The sequence below is a fragment of the Plutella xylostella genome, chromosome 5 (genome assembly GCF_932276165.1).
Source record: "Plutella xylostella chromosome 5, ilPluXylo3.1, whole genome shotgun sequence".
Classification (NCBI taxonomy): domain Eukaryota; kingdom Metazoa; phylum Arthropoda; class Insecta; order Lepidoptera; family Plutellidae; genus Plutella; species Plutella xylostella.
In genome coordinates, this window is record NC_063985.1 from 2,596,019 (window position 1) to 2,617,840 (window position 21,822).

At 39.5% G+C, this 21,822-nt stretch overlaps 1 protein-coding gene across 1 annotated transcript in view; it reads left to right on the top strand.

Annotated features, from left to right (window-relative positions):
• Positions 1–1,366: 1,366 nt before the first annotated feature.
• Positions 1,367–21,822, top strand: part of LOC105391430 (protein eiger) — a 38,964-nt gene continuing 18,508 nt past the window's right edge. The window contains exon 1 of the mRNA XM_048633083.1: positions 1,367–1,779. Coding sequence (XP_048489040.1) covers positions 1,459–1,779 — 321 coding nt within the window. The 5' untranslated portion in view covers positions 1,367–1,458. The remainder of the gene's footprint in view (positions 1,780–21,822) is intronic.

Sequence of the window (21,822 nt, forward strand, 5' to 3'; positions counted from 1 at the left end):
TATTTTAGCCCTAACGTATATTTAGTAGTACTGTTTTGATATGTGATTACGATATCAAACTATGCCATAAATAACCGGGAGGGCAAAAATAAAACGTTTGGGAGGGCTGAAATAGAACAGCTGGTAACAGCATTATCTACCGTTAATCCTAGATAGGCATAGTGACATTTTGTTATACAGGGTGTTGCAAAATTGGTATACTAAGCCGAATCCTAGAAACTTGGTTGGTCACGCTACTTTTACTATGGAAAAAAAAACCACGAATTTCCTAATTCTGATTTCAGTTTCGGGCTTAGATATAACATGCTGCACATGTAGGTTTCGGCTTTGCAACACCCTGTAGAAAAGGCAGTTACAGAATTACAGATAGATCAAACTTTACTTTTTATCCCAGATAGCTATCTATCTATAACTGAGGGTAGGATATCGAAACCGGCCGTTAACGTAAATGGACAGGTAATTAAGAAAAAAAATATATAGACGTCAGTACATTTTAAATTAACGTTAATAAATGACGTCTCTGAGTACAGCCAAAGAGTAATACTGCTACGTTGATTAGAGCGTGTCGTCGCGGGTATCGGACTCCGAAGGGTTAGTACGGGGCGCATTTAAAACGTGACAAATGTCCTCCGTCGCGCTCGCTCTTGAGGCCGTTCGATGTGAGTGAGCGCGATGCAAAACTTATCTCACGTCTTAAATGCGCCCGTGCTACTAGCCCAGTAGTGGCGCGGACTCTACCCACGAAATCGCTGAATGCGGCAAATGTCTGAAATACTATCGTGATTACAACGCACGACCTATACGGATGTCGATGTCGTCGGCTTCAGGTTACTTGCTCCACGTTACCCGTACCTAATATATAGGTAATAATCATAATAATTATATTGTTTGTATATACTATAATTTGTATAATTGCAGGTAAGTACGTCGTTTGTTGTATGTAAATAGATACAGCGCTTAGATTGTAGGTAGTTTGCTAAATGTATGCGCATTCTAACTTTAGCCTCAGGAATGCGTATATTTATAACACTATAATTTTATTCTATGCAAGTCAAAGATAAATTTAATCCCATACTTTATTATCGTTCTAAACGTTTGATTCTCAAGGATCAAAGGTGGAAGGTAATTACATTGTTATTAACTAATTAAACATAGAAAAAAACTGTGATTATGATAACGTACTGTTCGCATAAATTTCTCAGTGAGAGCTGGTTTTATGTGAGAGACAATTTCATTGTTAGTTTAATGCATTGTGGACCGGGCGACCCCCTAATGCAGCTATAGAGAAATAAATCAAATAGTAAAGGAGCCCTTATACAATATGGTGCATAATTGATTGATAAAAGACGAGTCAGGCACGTGGGGCGGCGCGCGGGAGCTGCGCGCGCGCACCCTCGCCAGTCGCCAGTCGCTCCCGGGATGCCGGCCTAGTCGCGAGTGCAGGCGGACGCAGCCAACATGTACACACAAGCCAACGTGCTGAGCGAGGACAAGGACTCGTCCAAGAACTTAGTGAGCGGGGAGTTCGAGCGGGGCTACCGCGGAGGCGCGCGCGCGCGGCGCGGGTGTGGCGTGGCGGGCGTGTGGTGTGGCGTGGCGGCGTGCGCGGCGTGGCTGCTGGTGCTGACCGTGCTGCGCGAGCTGCAGCTGGCGCGGCTGCGACGCGACGTGGCCGACCTGTCCGCCTCGCTGCTGGCCGTGGACGCCACCGTGCACACGCTGCAGCAGAAGATCTCCAACAACAGGCTCTTCGACGAGTTCAAGACCCTCGAGGACACGGTACGTCTCGCTTGTTTATGTCGCACGTCAACGATGAAGTGCTTCAAGAATTTCGTGGGAGCCGCGGAGTAAACAGGATCGCACTTAATCAACCGGTGTTGGCATAGCAGATGTGTGTCGGAGCTGACTAAATAGCTTTATTTACATTTGGATTGTATTAATTTGTTATCTTGCGTGCTCTACCCGTGGTTACGTTGCGACAGTAGGATCTTGCATAAAACAACGCAAACAATCGTGCAGGTACAGCACCCTAGTTATTGTGTATTGTGGAGCGCGGTACCCCGTAGTGCACCCTGCAGGGACCACTCTGTATGACGAAAAACTAAGTTACGGAACGCTGCTGCACGAGTCACGACTCTATCTTGTTGTATTAAACGTGGCGATATTTACGACAGTTCTTGTTTGTTAGTTTTTCGCCAGTATAGACTTCCAGGGCTGGTACCTGCGGCGGGGCCGGCGTGCCGCCCGTGCGAGGCGCATCTCATGACGTAACAATCAGCCGTAGATAACGCAGGCCGGCTCGCCCAAGGCCTCGCACTAAACACACACTAGTTACACTCAATTGAGATGAATGTCGCTTCTAATAATTGTGTGACAAGAAAACAATGATCTGTTTAATTGTGGAATGAAGTATAGCATGATTCTGCGTATAGTTTCAACGGCTAATTTAGCCCGAAATCGGGGAAATTCCGTGGCTACCTGGATGTCTGGTCCTTAATTTTGAGGTGGTAAATGTTTTTTTTGCATCATTAAGGTTGCACAGGAACGGACTCGGGACGGGTTTTTCGCGTAACGAACCGGTTCCGAGATGTAAACACGTCGCGTCGATGTTAGACACGATGTGCGCCGGCGCAGGTCACCGCTAAACTTGAACTAACATACAACATGCATAGGTACCAAGTAGACAGATTTATAAGTATGTCTATCATTATAAATATTATTTATTTATGCACAAACAAAATACAGTTAATAATATTGCTATAATGCTAAATCTCGCAGTGATTTTCGGTTTTTGTATTTTCCATAGGCTTATTAAATAAACCAACCAATTAGCGAAGCACAAATTATAAGTGATTATTATAGAAATAAGAAAGAGAAAATCGCAGAATGCTTTTAATCCTTACAGTAAAAACGATGATCTGAGATTAAAGAAGCAATTAAACAAACGTTAAAAGGGTTTAAGAAGTGGCAAAGCGGCTTAAACGCAAGATAAAACCATTACAAATCCATAAAACTTTAATGGCTACTTACTCCCAAGTCTTAACTGGGTGGTTATAATTTTTTTACTGACTGTTATTTTAAGAATTACATCAGATTAAAGCTGATTGATTGATTTTATTTATGGTTAGGTTCGGAAGTTTGCAACTTTTATGTAGTTTGCATTTAGTATGAAAAAAGTCTTAGATAGCTTAATTATTAAAAATCAACTGTCTAAATAGGTAGGGTTTTTTTATAAATTGTAACTTTCGAATACGTAATGTTAATGTAATATTTTTTAAAAAAGATCACGAATCATACTTTTTAGGATCATAAAGAAAAAATATATAGTTATTTGTAAACAAAATTACGATTATAGGCTACGTTATCCGTGAGAGCTCTAGGCTACTTCGTCAGCTAACGGAATTATGTCTGGAGACCGCTTAAAAACCGAAGCGACGCTCGCGCAGGATTTGTATAATAAGTAAATACCTAACACATATAACATGTACATAGAGGTAAATTACGTATAACCTATATTACCTATGCTTACCGTATACATAACGCACATAAAAGTTAATATTTTTACTAAAGGTTTTTTTTTAAGTCGTTAAACCTAAAACTCGTGTTGGCGATAAATAATTTCTCTGAACCTAACGTACCTTTATAAAACTAGTCTGTTTAGAAGTCTATAGTAAACTTTATTATAGTAACACACGTCACGTCTAGTGGAGGTTAATATAACATATAGCTAAAAAACATAGCAAGTGATTTGCTCGCAACGAATAGCATTCGCTTTATGAACGCGCAAATGCTGCTATAATTATAACGCGACGCGCCCTCGCGATCTTAGCTCGCAAAATTGGACAGCGTCTGCCCGCGGCCGTTGCCACGACGCTACTGCTAGAAATAGCGGAGCGGCTCCGCTATTTCTCGCAGCCGCGAGACGTGGCGCGCGATAACCGCGCAGGCGATATTCACTTGCTTTGTAGCGTCTCGCTCTCTCAACGGTGCAACGTCGCGCGACTCGCGTGTGAGAGAGCGAGACGCTGCGAAGCTGCAAGCTTCACTACGCAATAGCGCTCCGCTATCTGCTGAAATTAGCTCCGCAGTCGCGATTTGGCAACGGCCACGGGTGGCCGCTATGCTAATTGTGCCTCGCGCAACGTTACGAATTACGATCGCGTTGTTTGTTTTGTTGCATTTGCGTGCTGTAAATAAATATTTGTAAATATACATAATAATAAATAGTTTAAATAGTAACGTATTAAAATAGGTATAGTGTTTATTTAGGTTTAGTGTAAAATTGAAAATAAATAGTGTTTGTGTAAGTGTAAATAGGTACTTTCTAACGGACAATTTGGTTCTGAGGACAATTTCGTATTTTAAATGTTTTGTGATTGTGTGTGATTGAACTTTGACTGGACAATTTACCTATCTTTACTTTACGTGTGTTTTCGTAAGTGGATGAAACATTGAAAGGATATTACTTTGTGGTTTTAAAGTGTTTTGTGTAAATAGTTATTGCAATTAAAGAACGTTTGACAATAATTCCTAAAAATGAAGAGAAACAGTGATGTGCCATTATGGAAACAGTGATGTGCCATTATAGACAGTACTAAGCCTGTAAAGTATGAAAGAAAGTTCATTGGTTTTTTCATCAATTTTTTTTTTCATCAATTTTTTTTTTCATAATTTTTTTTTTTTGCTCTTCAATATCGTTATAATGTAGCGGATTAAATAACCTGCTATAAATGTGTAACATAGCGTCTGTAGCGTGTTATCAAAATGTAGCCGTTTTTCCCACCACTAGTCACGTCAGCTATGCTTTGGTCTCATAAAATTTCTGTAAATAAATATAGACCATTGAACGGATGTTTACACGGTTCTTGGGTCTCAGCCAGGTTTGGACAGTACGATCGGTATTACTGAAGTATCTCTACAAATCTTGAAAGCATATAAGTACTATGAACCTACCATATTATTCATAAAAAAGTACAATACAGACTACAGTCGAGAGCAATGAAATGTTCCAGTGGCATAGCACCAAATTACTCCTAAACGGAAAAAGGCTACTAAAGTAGAGGTAGTATACTAGCCTTATGCCGTCTGCTATAATGAAGTACATCAGAATAATACCAAACAAAAACGTCAGTATTGTGTACAAATTTGAAATTAAACGTTGTAAAAAATTGGGGCTGAACTCAAATGTTGCACTATAATTGGTAAGTACATCAAGTAGGAAGACGAATGATGCGCACGGTCCACGCGCCGGCCGGAGGGCGGACGGCTACGCGGCCTCCACTCAAGAACTATTTTTTTATTTCCTTAAAAAAAACGTGTTTTTAACAGACAATAGATTACTACATAATATAAAATCAAGCACTATAAAAGGCATTTTAAATCTATTGCCTTATTAAAACTACCAGTCGTCGGTTCTTGGGAATTTCTTCTTCAGCTGTAATTAAATTTGGGCATGAGATATTAATTGGGTAATTCATGCGTAATTTCGATTTGCCTCAATTATTTTCCTGGTTGAAACTGGGACGTGTATGACAAATTCTCAATTAAACTGTGTTTGTATTATCCTCGTCCATTCATTCAGACACTATCTGTAATCTACGCTGATTCATAGCATTTCAGCTAATTACTTGAACAGTCAACAATTGGTCCACCGTTTGACCTCTCGCCTACGTCTGGCGACCCGACGCAATCTGCGTCTTTGTTCAATCACAAAGTGCACTTACTGCCTTTTAATCCATTGTGAGAATAAGCAGAAAGACAGTAAGTTAGTGGGTATGCGGTTGAGTCATGCGATGGATGAGGGTTAGCCCAACTACAGTAATTGACTAACATGTCATGAGGACAACGACTCCTGAAGTCCTGCGCCCACGGCCGTGATATTTTGTAGTCTATAGGTATTAAGCACGTCTGTTGTATGACGTCAAAATGCCCGGGACCCCATGTACTTCTTTTGTCCCTCCCATCCATATAATATATAATGTGTGCCTTTGTATCTGCTAAGAGAGTCAGCTTTTAGCAGATACAAAAGTTTAATTTCTTTGTAAGGGAATCCGGTATGAAAACAATATAGGTAAGCTATGATAAAATATCGTAGGGTGCATATAAAATAATTAAAGCCCATGGAAATAGAGCTGTACGGACCGCTCGCCACTGGCGCCTAGAATAACCTGCTTTATTCAAACCGCGGTTTCAACTGCCGATCCAATTGAACCAAGATCCGAGATAGAAGTCTGGCCAGGCTATTGTTAGAGTCCTGGCATTTATCTAGGATGGCTCCTAATTAGATGTAATTGAAACGGCCACATTCACTGCCCCGCTGCACTCTGGTATTTCCTAGGAAGTCTTATCTCTTATTAACATTACGAGTTCTATATTGACCTTAATCAGTGCCGCTAAACTGCCGGCCAAAGAGCAAGGGAAATTAATATCACTCTATTTGTTTAGCTTTGACATTGTAGACCGCATCTATCTTGTTTGTTGTTAGCTACTCATGTGTTTGCTTGTTTATAGTGTTAGAAGATATTTTTTATGTAGGAAAAAAAATTGCACATGTAATTTTCACGTTACAGTAGTCAGGTTACTCAAGTTACCTACAAACTCAAAATATAATACATACTTCATCGGATTTGACTGTAGTCTGAAATTCAAGCAAAAAGTGTGTTATGATACTCACGTGCTATAAAAAAGTTGTACTTGCCTTTTTCATTGCTCGTGAGTATATAATATCGACATTATTGTACTTGGAACTCCAAAACGAATAATGTAACAATTACTACTAACTTAGGGGCCGTCCATTAATCACGTGAGGCTCAAAGGGGGGGGGGAGGGGGTACGGATAACCTCACGAAACATCACGAGGGGGGAGGGGGGATCGTGTTAGACATCACGTGTATTAATTTTTTGTCAAAAAGCGCTAGGTATTTCTGAACCGAAATTTTGAACGGTGCAAATATTTGTACGAGTTGTGCACATTTTATTGCAAATAAACATTCTTAAATGTTTTTCAATTCAAAACGCAATTTTCGTTATATTTTTTCTAGTCAAAAATAGCCATTACATAAACTTAAAAAAAAATACACGTGATCTAGGGGGGGGGGAGGGGGGGTTGGTCCCAAACCTCACCAAATATCACCAGGGGGGAGGGGGGGTCAAAAATGGAGAAAAACGACCTCACGTGATTAATGGACGGCCCCTTACAACTACCTACTACTTTATTGCGAAAAAAATTATTGGAAGCTGCTTTGATCGAGTGTTGTTAGCTAATTCGTTAAAAAGCTCACGAAAGTTCTGGCCTGTCAAAACTTGAAAAACTTTGTGTTTAGCGTTCCTCAGTTATTATTAAGATCATAGTAGGTACCTATTCTAATATTCTGACAAAATATATGAAGCTTTATAAAATGTTTACAAACTTCACAAAAGGATTTTCAGTAAGGCAATTATTATAAAGCTATTTTAAGCTGAAATCCGGGCCTGTAAATCCCGGATCGTGGTAATACCGACGGAAAGGTAACGAAATTACCTGAATTCTGAAAAGTGTCTGAAACCTCGCAAGCTGACGTGGGTATTTCCAAATAACAGACATTTCTCGGATTAAAAGGAATATTGAAAATGTTTTACAGCATAAAATTATTGGAATTTGTTTATGTAATAGCAATACATATACCGAGAAAGTACTCAATACATAAAATTGGTTGCTAATCGAGATACCTATTAATAACCGTTTCTGTATATCTGGATTAAAATGTCACTCAGAAAAGATCAGCAAACAAAAATATATCTGTCATAATCGGTGAACATACCTAAAAAAATATACATACAGACGATTTGAGAACCCCCTCCTTCTTTTGTTGTCGTATGAAAAAAGTAATTTGACCGACCAACCTTTGTCATATTTGTGTCAAAAACATATTTTAACAGTTGCACTAAAGTAAATAATACACATAACTGCCTCCGTTTGCACGAATATGCGGTTATATTTGTTTGGTTGTTATTTAAACACATTGTATTGGCATTAAAGTAGCTAACATCAAGGGCGTTGAGGGCACGTGTCGTGTTGCAGTCGCCCCGAGGTGTTTTCAGTTTCAGTGCTGAAACGTTTTGTTCCTCACTAATGGATTCCAGTCAACAGGTTTCAGCTTCTTATGATCGTGGGCGTATGTGAAACACAATACAGTCTCTTCATTTCAAAGTAGGTGTTTGATTAAAAGGTTTCAGTTTGTTTTATGTTAGTCTAGCTTCTTAGTTATCCTTTATGCCCATAACTCTAGATATGGTGCGCGATTTCGGACAACTCCTTAATTTCTGTATGCTTCCAAATAGGATTAACTATCTCAGGGGTAAAAACTTCTCAACATTTTATATTTATTCAATTAACCTATAATACAAACTTAACCTGTAATATAAACATATACGAGTATCTATCTAAAAAGTAGGGTGGAAGGTAGAAATTGGCCCATTTGTGCCGGGCGAAACTTTTCAAAATACCTCAAACATAGACCGGATCGACTGACGCACTAACATTTCACTTGTTTACAGATATCTCAGATTTTCCTATCATATCAGTATAACCTTTACATAATGTTCAGTAAATAAGTGTATGTACTGAACAGATATAGGTCGCACGTGCACATGGTTTTGTATCGGATAATTAAGCGAGCTCGGATTCTCATAACCTTATTACGGCTACTGTTAATGTTAATACCTAATTAATACGCTTCAGATTTAGGTCTAGATTTAATTAGAGGAAACATTCCGTCGTTGGTGTAACACAATTGTGTGTATTGTATAGACCTGGAAGCCTTTAGGTTTAGGTCCTGAATTTGGGACAAAGTGATGGCAGAAATGCATTTGACTTCTAAAGTCTAAGCTTAGGATCCCCACCCCACAAATAATATGACTAAAAACTAAAATATCCTACGACGTGAATTTACGGGGAAGTAGGAAAGTATAATTTTATTGATCCTCTTTCTTATCATATATGTTATGTACCATGTAATGTCAATAAAACATATGTAAGTTGGGCACTATACATAATTTTGGTAAGTACATAAGGTAAAGTAGTATTTGAAAAGTTTCCGTAACAGTCAAAAGCTTTACCTGTAGAAAAAATCCCTATGTAGCTACTTTACTTCTATTGAAATACATATTCTTGAATATAGTTTCAAAAGGAAACCCACATGAAAATTGAAACTTAGCGAACAAAACTGCCAACTACTGAACTACGGCGAAAATTGAAAAGCTTCAATAAAGTTTATAAAACCTTTTCAACTTTCCACTCACAAGCACGTTTAAAATTGAATTAAATTATATTCCATTTGAGTAAATCTTGAAGTTACAGATTTTATCGTCTCTACATAAGTAATGTAATAACAAAATTTGCAGATTAGATGAAAATAATTAAGATTTTCTCGAATTTTCAAAAGCGTAAAACAAACGTTGCTGAGAAAGACACCCTGAGTCATCCCCTTTTATACCACTTTGATCGATAACATTCCAGGAGAATTGCTCAAATATGGTACAGAAGAGCTTCACAACCATCTTTGGAAGCTGTTTGTACGGATGTGGAATGAGGAACAAGCCCCAGGTGACTTCACCGTATCGCAGATCTGTGCTCTGTATAAGAACAAAGGTGACCGTTCTGACTGCAACTCTTACCGAGGAATATCCCTGCTGTCCACGCCTGGAAAGATTTTTGCACGCATCTTACTCAATCGCCTTGTACCTGTCTCTGAAAAGATCTTACCTGAGTCACAATTTGGTTTTCGCCCACAAAGAGGCACATGCGAGGCCATCTTCTGCCTGCGGCAACTTCAGGAGAAGAGTAGGGAGCAATGTCAACCTCTGTTCCTCTGCTTCGTTGACCTTGAGAAGGCCTTGACTGTGTGCCACGCGAAGCCCTCTGGATGCTGTTGGGTAAACTAGGATGCCCCGATAAGTTTGTCCGCATTCTCCGACTGCTGCACGATGACATGAGGTGCTGCGTCAGTACAGACGGTGAACAATCAGACTTCTTCTCCGTCACCTGTGGAGTAAAGCAAGGCTGTGTACTGGCACCTACCTTGTTCGCATTATACTTTGCAGCGGTAGTGAATGAATCACTAAGCGTTTCAACAGCCGGTGTCCAGATTCGATTCAGAACAGACGGGAATCTTTATAACCTTGCCAGGTTAAAAGCGCGTACCAAGGTATCCTGTGACACAATTAGAGAGATCATGTACGCCGATGACCTGTGCTTTGTATCAGATTCAGTGGAGGGACTGCAAGAATGGATCACCAATTTCGACGAGTCATGTCGCAGGTATGGCCTAAAAATCAGTGTTGGCAAGACGGAAGTCATGGCGATGGACACTGAAGAAGGCACCGTCAATTCGACTCTCGACATAAAGCTCGGAGAAAACTCTCTGAAACAAGTGTACAAATTCAAGTACTTGGGTAGTACTGTGTCGGCGAAATACGATCTTGACCCTGAAGTCAACAGCAGAATCGGAGCTGCTGCTGCAGCTTTCGGGAAGTTGCAGGCCAAAGTGTTCCGCTCGCATGACATCAGGCTCTCAACCAAGATTGCTGTCTATATGGCAATTGTTCTCCCGAATCTCCTCTAATCTGCCGAAACCTGGTGCCCATATCGTAAGCACATCCGCGCGCTAGACAAATTCCATCTGAGATCCCTCCGCAACATTCTGAACGTCAAATGGTCTGACCGTGTCAGAAACACGGAAATACTGCGTCGCTGTAATGTTGGGGGAATTGAAGCTTACCTGATGAGACGTCAGCTGCGCTGGTGTGGCCACGTGCGACGGATGCCCGAGGAGAGAATGGCTAAACGCATTTTCTACTGCGAACTTCAGAAAGGGAAGCGCAAACAGGGCGGGCAGTACCTTAGGTTTAAGGACGTGCAGAAACGCCACATGAAGAGTTGCGAAATTGACCATTCGACATGGGAAGAGCAAGCTGAGGACCGAGCCGTGTGGCGGCATACTGTCAACACCAACATCTTCGAGTTTGAGGCTAAACGAAGAGCTGCTCTTGATGCCAAACGTGACGAACTCAGAAGTAGACCACCAGCTGCCATACAATACCACTACTCCAATGGAATCCTGACATGTAGCCAGTGCAACCGCACGTTCACAGCCAAGATCGGCTACATAAGTCATATGAGGGCACACGACCGACGCCCTCCCCAGCCGTAACAGTCGCCGTGACCGAATCCGGTCGGACAGAATCATCATCATCATCATCAAATATTTCAAGATCAATTCGTCTAAACTGGAAGCTTTGATACTGCAAACTACCAATGTCTATTCAAAACTCGGCAGGACTACTAATAATGCTATTTGATTGATTTTTTGATTATTAAAACTTTATTTTATCATAATAAACACGAAAAATACACAAATATTCCGCCAAACTGTTAAGACAGTTTATCGGCAGACATGCTCTCATTATAAACTACTTACTTAATCTTAATCTATTTACTGGTAATATCTATTCACTACTAAAGTTACTTGCTAAAATAAATAAAAATATGGTACATCGCAACAGTAGTACAAAGCGGCCAAGCCGCACCGATATCTGCGGGTAGACATAAAATCAGTTCACAAAAATAATTGTGTGTGCGTCGCGCTGGCAGTGCCATGTATAATTACTATTAGTTAGGTGTATAATTATTTTTGTAAGTTAGTATATTTTTTAATGTGTTTTTATTATTGTATTTCTTTATTATTATTTAGATGTATAGGTACGCTGTTTTAGGTGTATAATTGGTATTTATAAATTTTAATAAAATCTATAGATTTGAAAGTTCCGTATCGTTTAGAAAGAATTGTTTTAGTTTATTTTTTATCATATTTTTTGTTCCTTTAATATCTTTAATCTTATCTGGGATTGAGTTAAATAACTTTGGAATTAGCCAGTCTTTAGTCCGTCTACCATACAAATTAATTACTTTTGGCACTACAAGTTTACGTTGGGTTTTTGAACGCGTATTATAGTTACTTTTTATTTTATTTTTATATTCGTCATTCCAAAATTCGTCGAGTGTTAATAAAAGAAAACATTTTTTGCGTGCTGTAAGAACTTTGCATTTTTGGAATAATAATTCATAGTTTTCTGCATACTGCTTTTTAGTCTTCTGACCCACAATTACCTTCAGAAATCTAATCTGTAAATCTTTTATTTTATTAGTCTGGGTTTTGAAAGTAAATCCGAAGCACTCTATCCCATACGATAAAACTGAATCCACTAAAGCGTGGTACAACATATATAAAATTGATCTGGGGGTACAATAGCTGAGGCTTTTAAATTTACTTAGCAATACTCGAAGTTTATCACTTACCTCGTTTATATGATATTTCCAACAAAAACGGTTGTCTACTGTTAGGCCTAGATATTTATATTTAATTACGCTTTCGATGGTTAAACATTTACAGTTTTTGAAGTCGAGATGTAAACAGTCGTACGAGTGTCCCTTTAACTCAATTTGTTGGATATCTATTTTGCGATAGCTGGAAGAGATGTTCATTATTTTAGTTTTTTGATTATTTATAATAATTCCGTTATCGTGTGCCCACATCATAATATTATTCAGGTCACTCTGCATATTGTTCTGAATAATGACGGGATCATGTCCAGCGTACATTAAACAGGTGTCGTCTGCAAACATGTACTTCTGGCATTTTTTAATTATAGATACCATGCTGTTCACGTGAACTATGTAACATACGGGACCAGACACAGAGCCCTGAGCAACGCCATATTTAACCATTTTTCTTGAGCTGTATTCGTCTGAAATTTTTACCGTTAGAGTACGGTTCTTTAGGTAATTAGCAAACCAACCCTGAAGTGACCCGCGTATCCCGCTTTCATCCAGAGCAGTTAATAGTGTGCTATGATCAAGTGTATCGATTTCACGACCGCTTTAGAAAAGCTTAGTTGTCCGGAATAGACCCCATAAGCTGATTATGTCCAGCGAGACGGCTGAATGAACACGTCTGTGCGTCAAACTGCCAAGTACCTGTGGTCAATCCAGCGGTTCCATCTTTATTAAGTGGCTGGCGAATGCACGGGTGCTATTTCAGTCGCATAACTGGGTTAATACGGTTCCACGGGGTTCGCTGGTTGCGTCACGCGTGGCGCCACCGCAGGCCGAAATAGATTGTGCGCCGCAAATCAATCGCACATATTTGTCGCTGAACAATCACCGCATTGGACCGGAAGAATTGACTTAGAACGGAGGCCTATATAATACGAAACAGTGGGCGATAGAAGGCTGCTTTGATGATGATGATTGCTTTGACAATGTATAAGAAGTACCGACATGTTTATAGAGCTGAGTCGTTGATACGTTTAAGGATAACCAGAGCTTTGCATGCTCGGATACTCAGTTAAGCGAAATTTAAGTTTCTTCTACTTATTTATGTAATATGAAAATTATAGCAAATTCTAAGTGTAAATGTTAATTAAAAGTTCATTTGTAAAACTAACTTTGCTGTTATTACACGTAGTAATTAAGAACGCTACCTACGCTACATTACTAAAAGTTTGCATAACTTTTTAGGTTTCAGATTTTCATGTATAACTGTTCAGGTACGTTTCCAATTATTATAATCGATCATCACGCGTACCAATTTACCGACGGTACGAGTATTAATCAGTAGGTATATTTCAAAATGTTGCTCAGATCTACGATTTTTGAAAATTCACGTTTTTTTTACTTCCTCTTTAGTAGGCAGGTAGTTGGTCACGTGACTGTTTTACTAAGGCAAGCAAAATTTTGTTTCGCGAATTTCCAAAAGCTCTAGAATAAAACGTGTTCAGGATGAGCTCCTTTCGGATTTACATACCACTTTTGCAACATCATAATAGATTGAGGTAAGTATTGGTAGAATATTTATTAGACGCTTTGAACTAGCTGCATTTAATTGGGAGTTTTTATTGGGAGACATTTAAACAAATCGCTTTTAAAGCGGCGATCGAGATGGAAGGAAAATTTATGCCTTTAAGTCTAAGGTTCGTCTGCACTACCTCCAGAAACAGAACAATCAGCAGCAGATCTAATATATAGTTTATCTGTTTTGTTGTAGTTTGTAAGTGTGACGATGATATTATTATTTTTTGTTATTTTAACTATATATTTAAATTATGTATGTAGGTATATATGTATATAAGTATATTTTTTACGTTTATTTTATGATATTATGTATAAGTAAGTATATATATTCTAGTGTTAAACAATAGATATTAAACAAAATTAAACTGTTCTCATTGTCTTTCGCACTACCTATCATTTTCTCCACAACGCCCAAGGTTAACTGGAAGAGAATGCTTTTAGCATTAAGTTCGCCTATGTACAAATTAATTTATGTGCAATAAAGAATTTAATAATAATAATGCGGCAGGGCAGCTTGTGGCGAGCTGTTGGGCATTAGCGACCCCACCCACCCGCTGCCGGGGAGAACCCCTGTTCCTCATCTCTGGCTTGCCTTTATTGGTTGTCCAGAGTGAACACTGACGAGGAACAGGATCTCCCACCTCTTGCTTGCCTTCATTGGCTGGCTTGAGTGGTGGACCGCTAGAGCATTTTGCTCGGAGGAAGGAAGTATATCCAGTAAGTGCTTGTAGGGGTCTTGACCGGCATCCGCGATTGCTCTGAGAGCCTTGGTATACCTCTCCATCCTCAGCACCTCATGCCATGTTGCCCCCTTGTTGCTACGTCACTGTAATGTGCTAGCGACTGTTTTGGGGGGCCCATTTAATGTGTGTGCAAGTCAACCCCTGCCTTTTTATCCGTATGTAAAACATATAGGTCAGGCAGGGGCCATAGTCCTTCCATAGTCCCAGTTACCCAGTCCATTTAGCACCCCCTTCCATAACCCTGTATTAGTTTACTCCATATCCTACAATAGTCCTGCACTAACCGGGGATTTTCCTTGGGTTTACTTCTATAGTCTGCACAGGGAGAATCGTCGGTTGGTGTCACATTTCATATAGATTAATGTTGCCAAACGGGCCTCTACATGTTGGCTTCGGCCCCATGCACGCCTTCCAAATGTCCGGGACCCCATGGTCCCGAGATGGAAACGACACAACATAATAATAATAATAATAAAGCGGCAGGGCAGCTTGTGGCGAGCTGTTGGGCATTAGCGACCCCACCCACCCGCTGCCGGGGAGAACCCCTGTTCCTCATCTCTGGCTTGCCTTTATTGGTTGTCCAGAGTGAACACTGACGAGGAACAGGATCTCCCACCTCTTGCTTGCCTTCATTGGCTGGCTTGAGTGGTGTACCGCTAGAGCATTTTGCTCGGAGGAAGGAAGTATATCCAGTAAGTGCTTGTAGGGGTCTTGACCGGCATCTGCGATTGCTCTGAGAGCCTTGGTATACCTCTCCATCCTCAGCACCTCATGCCATGTTGCCCCCTTGTTGCTACGTCACTGTAATGTGCTAGCGACTGTTTTGGGGGGCCCATTTAATGTGTGTGCAAGTCACCCCCTGCCTTTTTATCCGTATGTAAAACATATAGGTCAGTCAGGGGCCATAGTCCTTCCATAGCCCCAGTTACCCAGTCCATTTAGCACCCCACTCCATAACCCTGTATTAGTTTTCTCCATATCCTGCAATAGTCCTACACTAACCGGGGATTTTCCTTGGGTTTACTTCTATAGTTTACACAGGGAAAATCGTCGGTTGGTGTCACATTTCATATAGATTAATGTTGTCAAACGGGCCTCTACATGTTGGCTTCGGCCCCATGCACGCCTTCCAAATCCCCGGGACCCCATGGTCCCGTGATGGTAAAGACACAACATAATAATAATATGCATGGAAGGAAAATTTATGCTTGAACTCTAATATCCAAAATCAGATAAAAGAGTGGTTCGCATTCAAAATTCATACACTAAATTCATCAATTGAAGAATCAAAAGAATCCTGTTTTATTTTAGCACAGTTCAACGATCCGGAAACATGCTTGTGAAAAAAGCAAAGCAACTTATTTATTTATACGATTCACTAAACGTCACGCTTGATGCGATGCCAGCTAAATTTCGGTGCACATTAAATTGTTTCGATCCGAGGAACAGTCGTAAACGTCAGATTTAAAAATATAACACAGAGATTCTTTCTTGTTCAGCGGTATTAGTTCAAGGTTAGTCAGGGGAACAAGAACCAGAGTGTTGTTGATTATTTATAATGTAATATCCTTTGTATACTACAATAATACATATAAGTAATATATAATATCTAATATCCTACATATTATCCTTGCCATGCTAAGTCAAGTTTATAATTATTGCAAATAGTTTTTGGGGGAGATGGTAAGATAATGTATGATAGTCTAGTTTTGGACTTCTCATCGTAAGAGTACGTAGTATAATTGTGCGGTTCTACCTTTTTTGGCATAAGATTTATTTGCCTAATCTCGTATTGCATAGTAACGTTTGGTCAAAGTCTCGTTACGCCGAAAATCGTATGGCATAAATCTCGTTTAGTAAAAAGTTATTTCGCATAATCTTGTTTAGCCTAATAATGGTATGGCCAAATCTTGAATAGCCTAAAAATGCTATGGCATAGGTTTATACAAAGTAATCATATTCGTTTGGCTTTAACTTTGACGGAGCGTCTCCCTACATAGCGCAAACTGGTATTGTTTTCGCTGTTTGGAAAACGCTCCGCTCCGCTTCGCTTTGGTTTTGATGAACATGTGCACCTAACACGCTCCTCCTCGCTTTGCTCGTCGTCGCACCTATTTTTAGGTTTCGATCTCATGGGGTTTGTAATAATTATATTGGTCGTTAACTTTCGATTTTTTGATCATACAATATCGTGATTTTCGGGATGTAGGAGAAAAATACCACAATTTGTACATTTACTACATACTTAATATATTATTTATTAAGATAACATTAGGAGAAACAAGATTATACATAGGTATAGACGAACATAAATTTGAGCAAACGAAACTTAGGTGTTTAAAGATTGTGCCTAAAGAGTTTTAGACGAAACGAGCCTTATGCCACATAAGTCTTGGCAAAGTGATGGTTCGGCCAAAAAAGTTTAGACCATACGAGTTATGCGAAATGAGTTTTGGTCAATAAAGATTATGCGAGATGAGCGGAACCCATAATTGTGCTTATATTTTATTGCTTATTTCTAAAAAAATCATTGGTTCGTGGCAGGATTCGAGCCCACGGCCTCTCGAATATGCTACGACGAATCAATAATAATTAAGTCTATAAAATAACCTAACCTAATGGAATTGATACTTATTCTAGCGATTGAAAACAAAGTATCGCCTATTCGATTAGACGTTTCAAGAATGTCCTATTAATAATGCAAGAGCCGAGACAGAATACTACAGTATGAATTCGTAGAACTAGATCTTAAAATAGCGACCGAAGCATTTCGTCTCACTGAAACAACGATGTTTTAATACGAATAGATGGAGTGTCCGTGCCAAACAAATGTGCCCACTAATTACACCCCACTTCTACCACTGAGCTCTTATTTTGAATTAATTTTGTTAGACCGAATTTTTCGAATTTGACGACCGAATGGCGTAGTGGTTAGTGACCTGACTACTGAGCCGATGGTCCCGGGTTCGATTCCCGGCTGGGACAGATATTTGTTTAAACACAGATATTTGTTCTCGGGTCTTGGATGTGCCCGTAAAATGGCAATAGGCCCGCACCCTATTACATTGGGACTAACATGATGATGATGCGGTCCGACCGATTTCGGTCACGGCGACCGCTTCGAGGATCAGACTCGTCGCTCGTGTGCTCGCATGTGGCTATTATTATATAATATTAATGAATTTATTAATTGATGAATCAATGGTAGAATGGTTGTCATTAGGTTGAACTTAAAATGGTTTAACAGTAAACAAAATGCGGATAGTTTTTTGCTTTGCTTTTGTATGTGACACACCATCTATATTGTTAATCTAAGCACTAAAACTAAAAAGCTTGGCCACATGGTAGGTAGGTGGTACATGCTAGTTGCAACACTTAGGGGGTAAATGCACTTAATTTCATTTGGTATGCCGATACACTGAATTAAATTTATATGTATACATGTAGATAGAGCCTACTTTTCATCACAGATTTCCTATGGAAAGACTATTTCAGGCGAAGCTAAGCCCGTGGGAACCGCTAGTTCAAAATAACAATTTTAAAATTGGTTATTTGTTAACATTTTAGCCTAAATCCTAGTATCACTCGTCGAAGGGCCGCCTTACGACCATATTAATTTTGATATAGCTACAATGTACTAATTTATTTTTCCAATCTGCTAATGATCTGAGGAATTAATAAATTAATTGCAACCACATCCGTGACCTTTTGTTCATTAATCCGATGAAAGATAGATAACGTATGTAATTTATGCACAGAAAGATGCCAAGAATATATTCTGATAGTTTTGTGTTTGAAAACTCGATCTTGGACCTGTGCCGAGTGGAAGGTTTGGAGTGAATGGAGACTTGTCTTGTCACAAAACGTCCGGTTCTACTTCATCATCATCAGCGAATAATTATCAACTGTTGGACATAGGCCTCTCCCAAGGAGCGCCACAACACTCGGTCCTCGGCCTTCCTCATCCAACCACTACCCGCCACCCGCCTAAGGTCGTCAGTCCAGCGGGCAGGAGGGCGTCCCACGCTGCGTACTACTTATCGTATGAAAATCTTATATACTTACTCCTACTACGTCTCGACTCAAAAGGGTATTGCTACGGACGCATCGCATTCACTATATGTACCTACCTATGTTCTTTTTATAGAACAGCAAGCAAATAATCACTACGTTTTGGATAGTTTTTCCACAAGTTGTGCGTCCACTTCATCGGCATTGCCGACGCTGTTTCTCCATATACTCGTATTTATAAAAATCCGACGACCGAATGGCGTAGTGGTTAGTGACCTGACTACTGAGCCGATGGTCCCGGGTTCGATTCCCGGCTGGGGCAGATATTAAAATTTTAAACACAGATATTTGTTCTCGGGTCTTGGATGTGCCCGAAAAATGGCAATAGGCCCGCCCCCTATTACATTGGGACTAACATAACACTCTGGCGAAAAGTGGGTGCAGCAATGCACCTCTGCCCACCCCGCAAGGGAGTACATTAGTACAAGGCGTGAGTGCGTGTTTTGTGTGTGTGTGTTTTTTTTTATATAAAAATCCGAATACGTACAATACCGATAGATGGACGTTTACCTTTAACAGTCTAAATGTAAGTAGAATATCATAATATCTAAGCATGTATTACCTAACTAAGTATTTTGTAATATATTAGTGACCGTTTGGTCCAACGGTCCCTTAGAAGAATATTTATGTAAAGAAGCGGCACGAAATATGAGTGTCCGCAAGGCGCAGAGCACTTACACAAATCTCAGGGGAGCGGGAATATGACGGCCAAGTTTGTTTTGGCTGCGAACTTTCATAACATTTTGTATTTTATGATGGAAAAATATTACGACACATTTTTAGATGTAATAAATTCATTAGCTCAACTTCCTTTTGCTCTGTTATTTTGGATAGGTATTATTTTTTTTTATTATTTTGGGAGCTTAAGCTTCAAAATATTAATATGAAATTTAAATCATTACAATAACTAATAATCTGATGGTACAATACCTAATAATATGTCGATATCTGGGCCAACTCAACTGATGCAGGACGTGCTTTCAGATCTCAGAAACGTGCACTGCGCATAATGGCGGGCGTACCTTGGGACACCCCAGCAAAGCAACTATTCATAAAACTTAAAATATTAACGCTGCCGTGTCTATACATATTAGAAATAGCTAAATACGTAAGGCGTAATCTTAGCCTTTTCCCAACAAACAAGGATGTTCGTCCAAACACCTGCCCTCGCCGTGAAGATAAGCTGTACTGTCCCGGCTGCAGGCTAACTAAGTCTAATAAACTCATCCATATAATAGGACCAAAAATATATAACGTAATCCCTGAGAACATTAAAAACGAAACAAATGAGGCCACCTTTACAAAAAAACTTAGATATGGCAACACCGCCTTTGATAGTAAACAGTAGCTTTTGTTTATATTTAAATAATTAATTAAAATACAATATATAAGTCAATTACCTGTAACCATATTGTGCAGCAGTGACAACATAACCTTAAGTGACTATTTGTGACGGAAAATACCACGGTTACTTCAGTATTTACGGACTTCACAACACAAAGAGGTACTTCAATAACAGTTTTTGGTTTTGAATTTCTCACTCACACACTGATAGTACTGCTAAAACAATAGAATATCGGACGCATAACCCACGCACTCACACTAACTCGGACCAGCTGACGGCTGTCAGGTGGCATTTGACAGCACTTAGTGTGACCAGATTAAAATTTGAGAGCTGCGTTTTGTTTCTGCACCGCGAATCCTTATTCTGAGGTAGCGTGTTATTAAGACGTCCCATTTTACGCAATCACCAATCATTTAAGTAAATGTCTTCAAGGCCAACTACCCGGAGGATGGGAAATGGTAGTCCAAGTACCAAGGACATTAATCTTGAATCGTTGATGAGAGAATTACAAGAAATTCATAAAGAAATAAAGGAAATTAAAACTATTAAGGATGATTTAAAAAGCATAAGAACCGATATGGAGGAGACAAGGAAATCTACCCAGGATACGAGTGATAGAATTACTGATGTCGAGAAGAAGATCCTGAGTCATGATAAAAAAATCTCTACGATAAAAAAACTGGAATCGAATATAATTGAACTCACTAATACCGTAAAGAGAATACAAAATGATAACGAGCATCGAGAGCAAGGATACAGAATGCTTAATATTGAGCTAAGTGGAATACCAGAAACTAAAGATGAGAATCTTCAGTCAATGCTGTTGAAACTGGCTAAGACATGTGACGTTCCAATGGATAGCGCTGATGTGGAATTTGTCAGTCGTGTAGCTCAATTTAATCCAGGCAATGGCCGTCCCCGCTCAATAGTAGCTAAATTAAAATCCAAGCTCATTAAAGATGGTCTGATATCTGCTGCCAGAAAAAAACGGCTTACTTCAAATGCACTGGGACTGCCTGGAAAATCTGCAGACATTTTCGTGAGCGAGCACCTAACGCCTAACAACAAACTCCTGTTAAAGAAGACTAAGACGCTGTGTAAGAACTTGGGGTTTCAGTATGTCTGGGTGCGAAACTGCAGAATATTTGTAAGGCGCAACGACGGTGCGGACAAAACACTGATAAGTTCCGAGGACGACCTGTCAAAACTGTCACGGAACGTTCCAAATTAAATATTTGCTCTGAGTGTTATTTGTTTGTAGTTATTATTGTTGTTTATTATCGTTATATTATGTTCACATACGCAAACTCACATACACAACACAACCCACTACAGAACTCACCACACTATTCCCTTACGCTTGTCTGTAAAATAAATAAACCACTCTCATTGGATATGGATTCGCTGCGATTTGACATTTATTGCAATTTTTATTTATTGATTATATTTTAATTTAATTCAATTTTATCTACCAGAACGTGCGCGGTTTGCGCACTAAAATTAATGACTTCTACCTCAGTACATTAAATTTAGAATGTGATGCCTTTTTCATTACAGAAAGTTGGTTAAATGATGGATTTCATGATGGTGAACTTTTCGACATCAGTAAATATGATGTTTTTAGAAAGGATAGACTCGCTTCGGTCGCGCTTACTGGTGGAGGAGTGATGGTTGGGATAAAAAAGTCCTTGAACGCTTCCGTTGTTGATGTGTCTTGTTTTGTTGACAGTATATGGTTGCAAATGTCATTGGCAGGTTCACGAGTGCTACATATT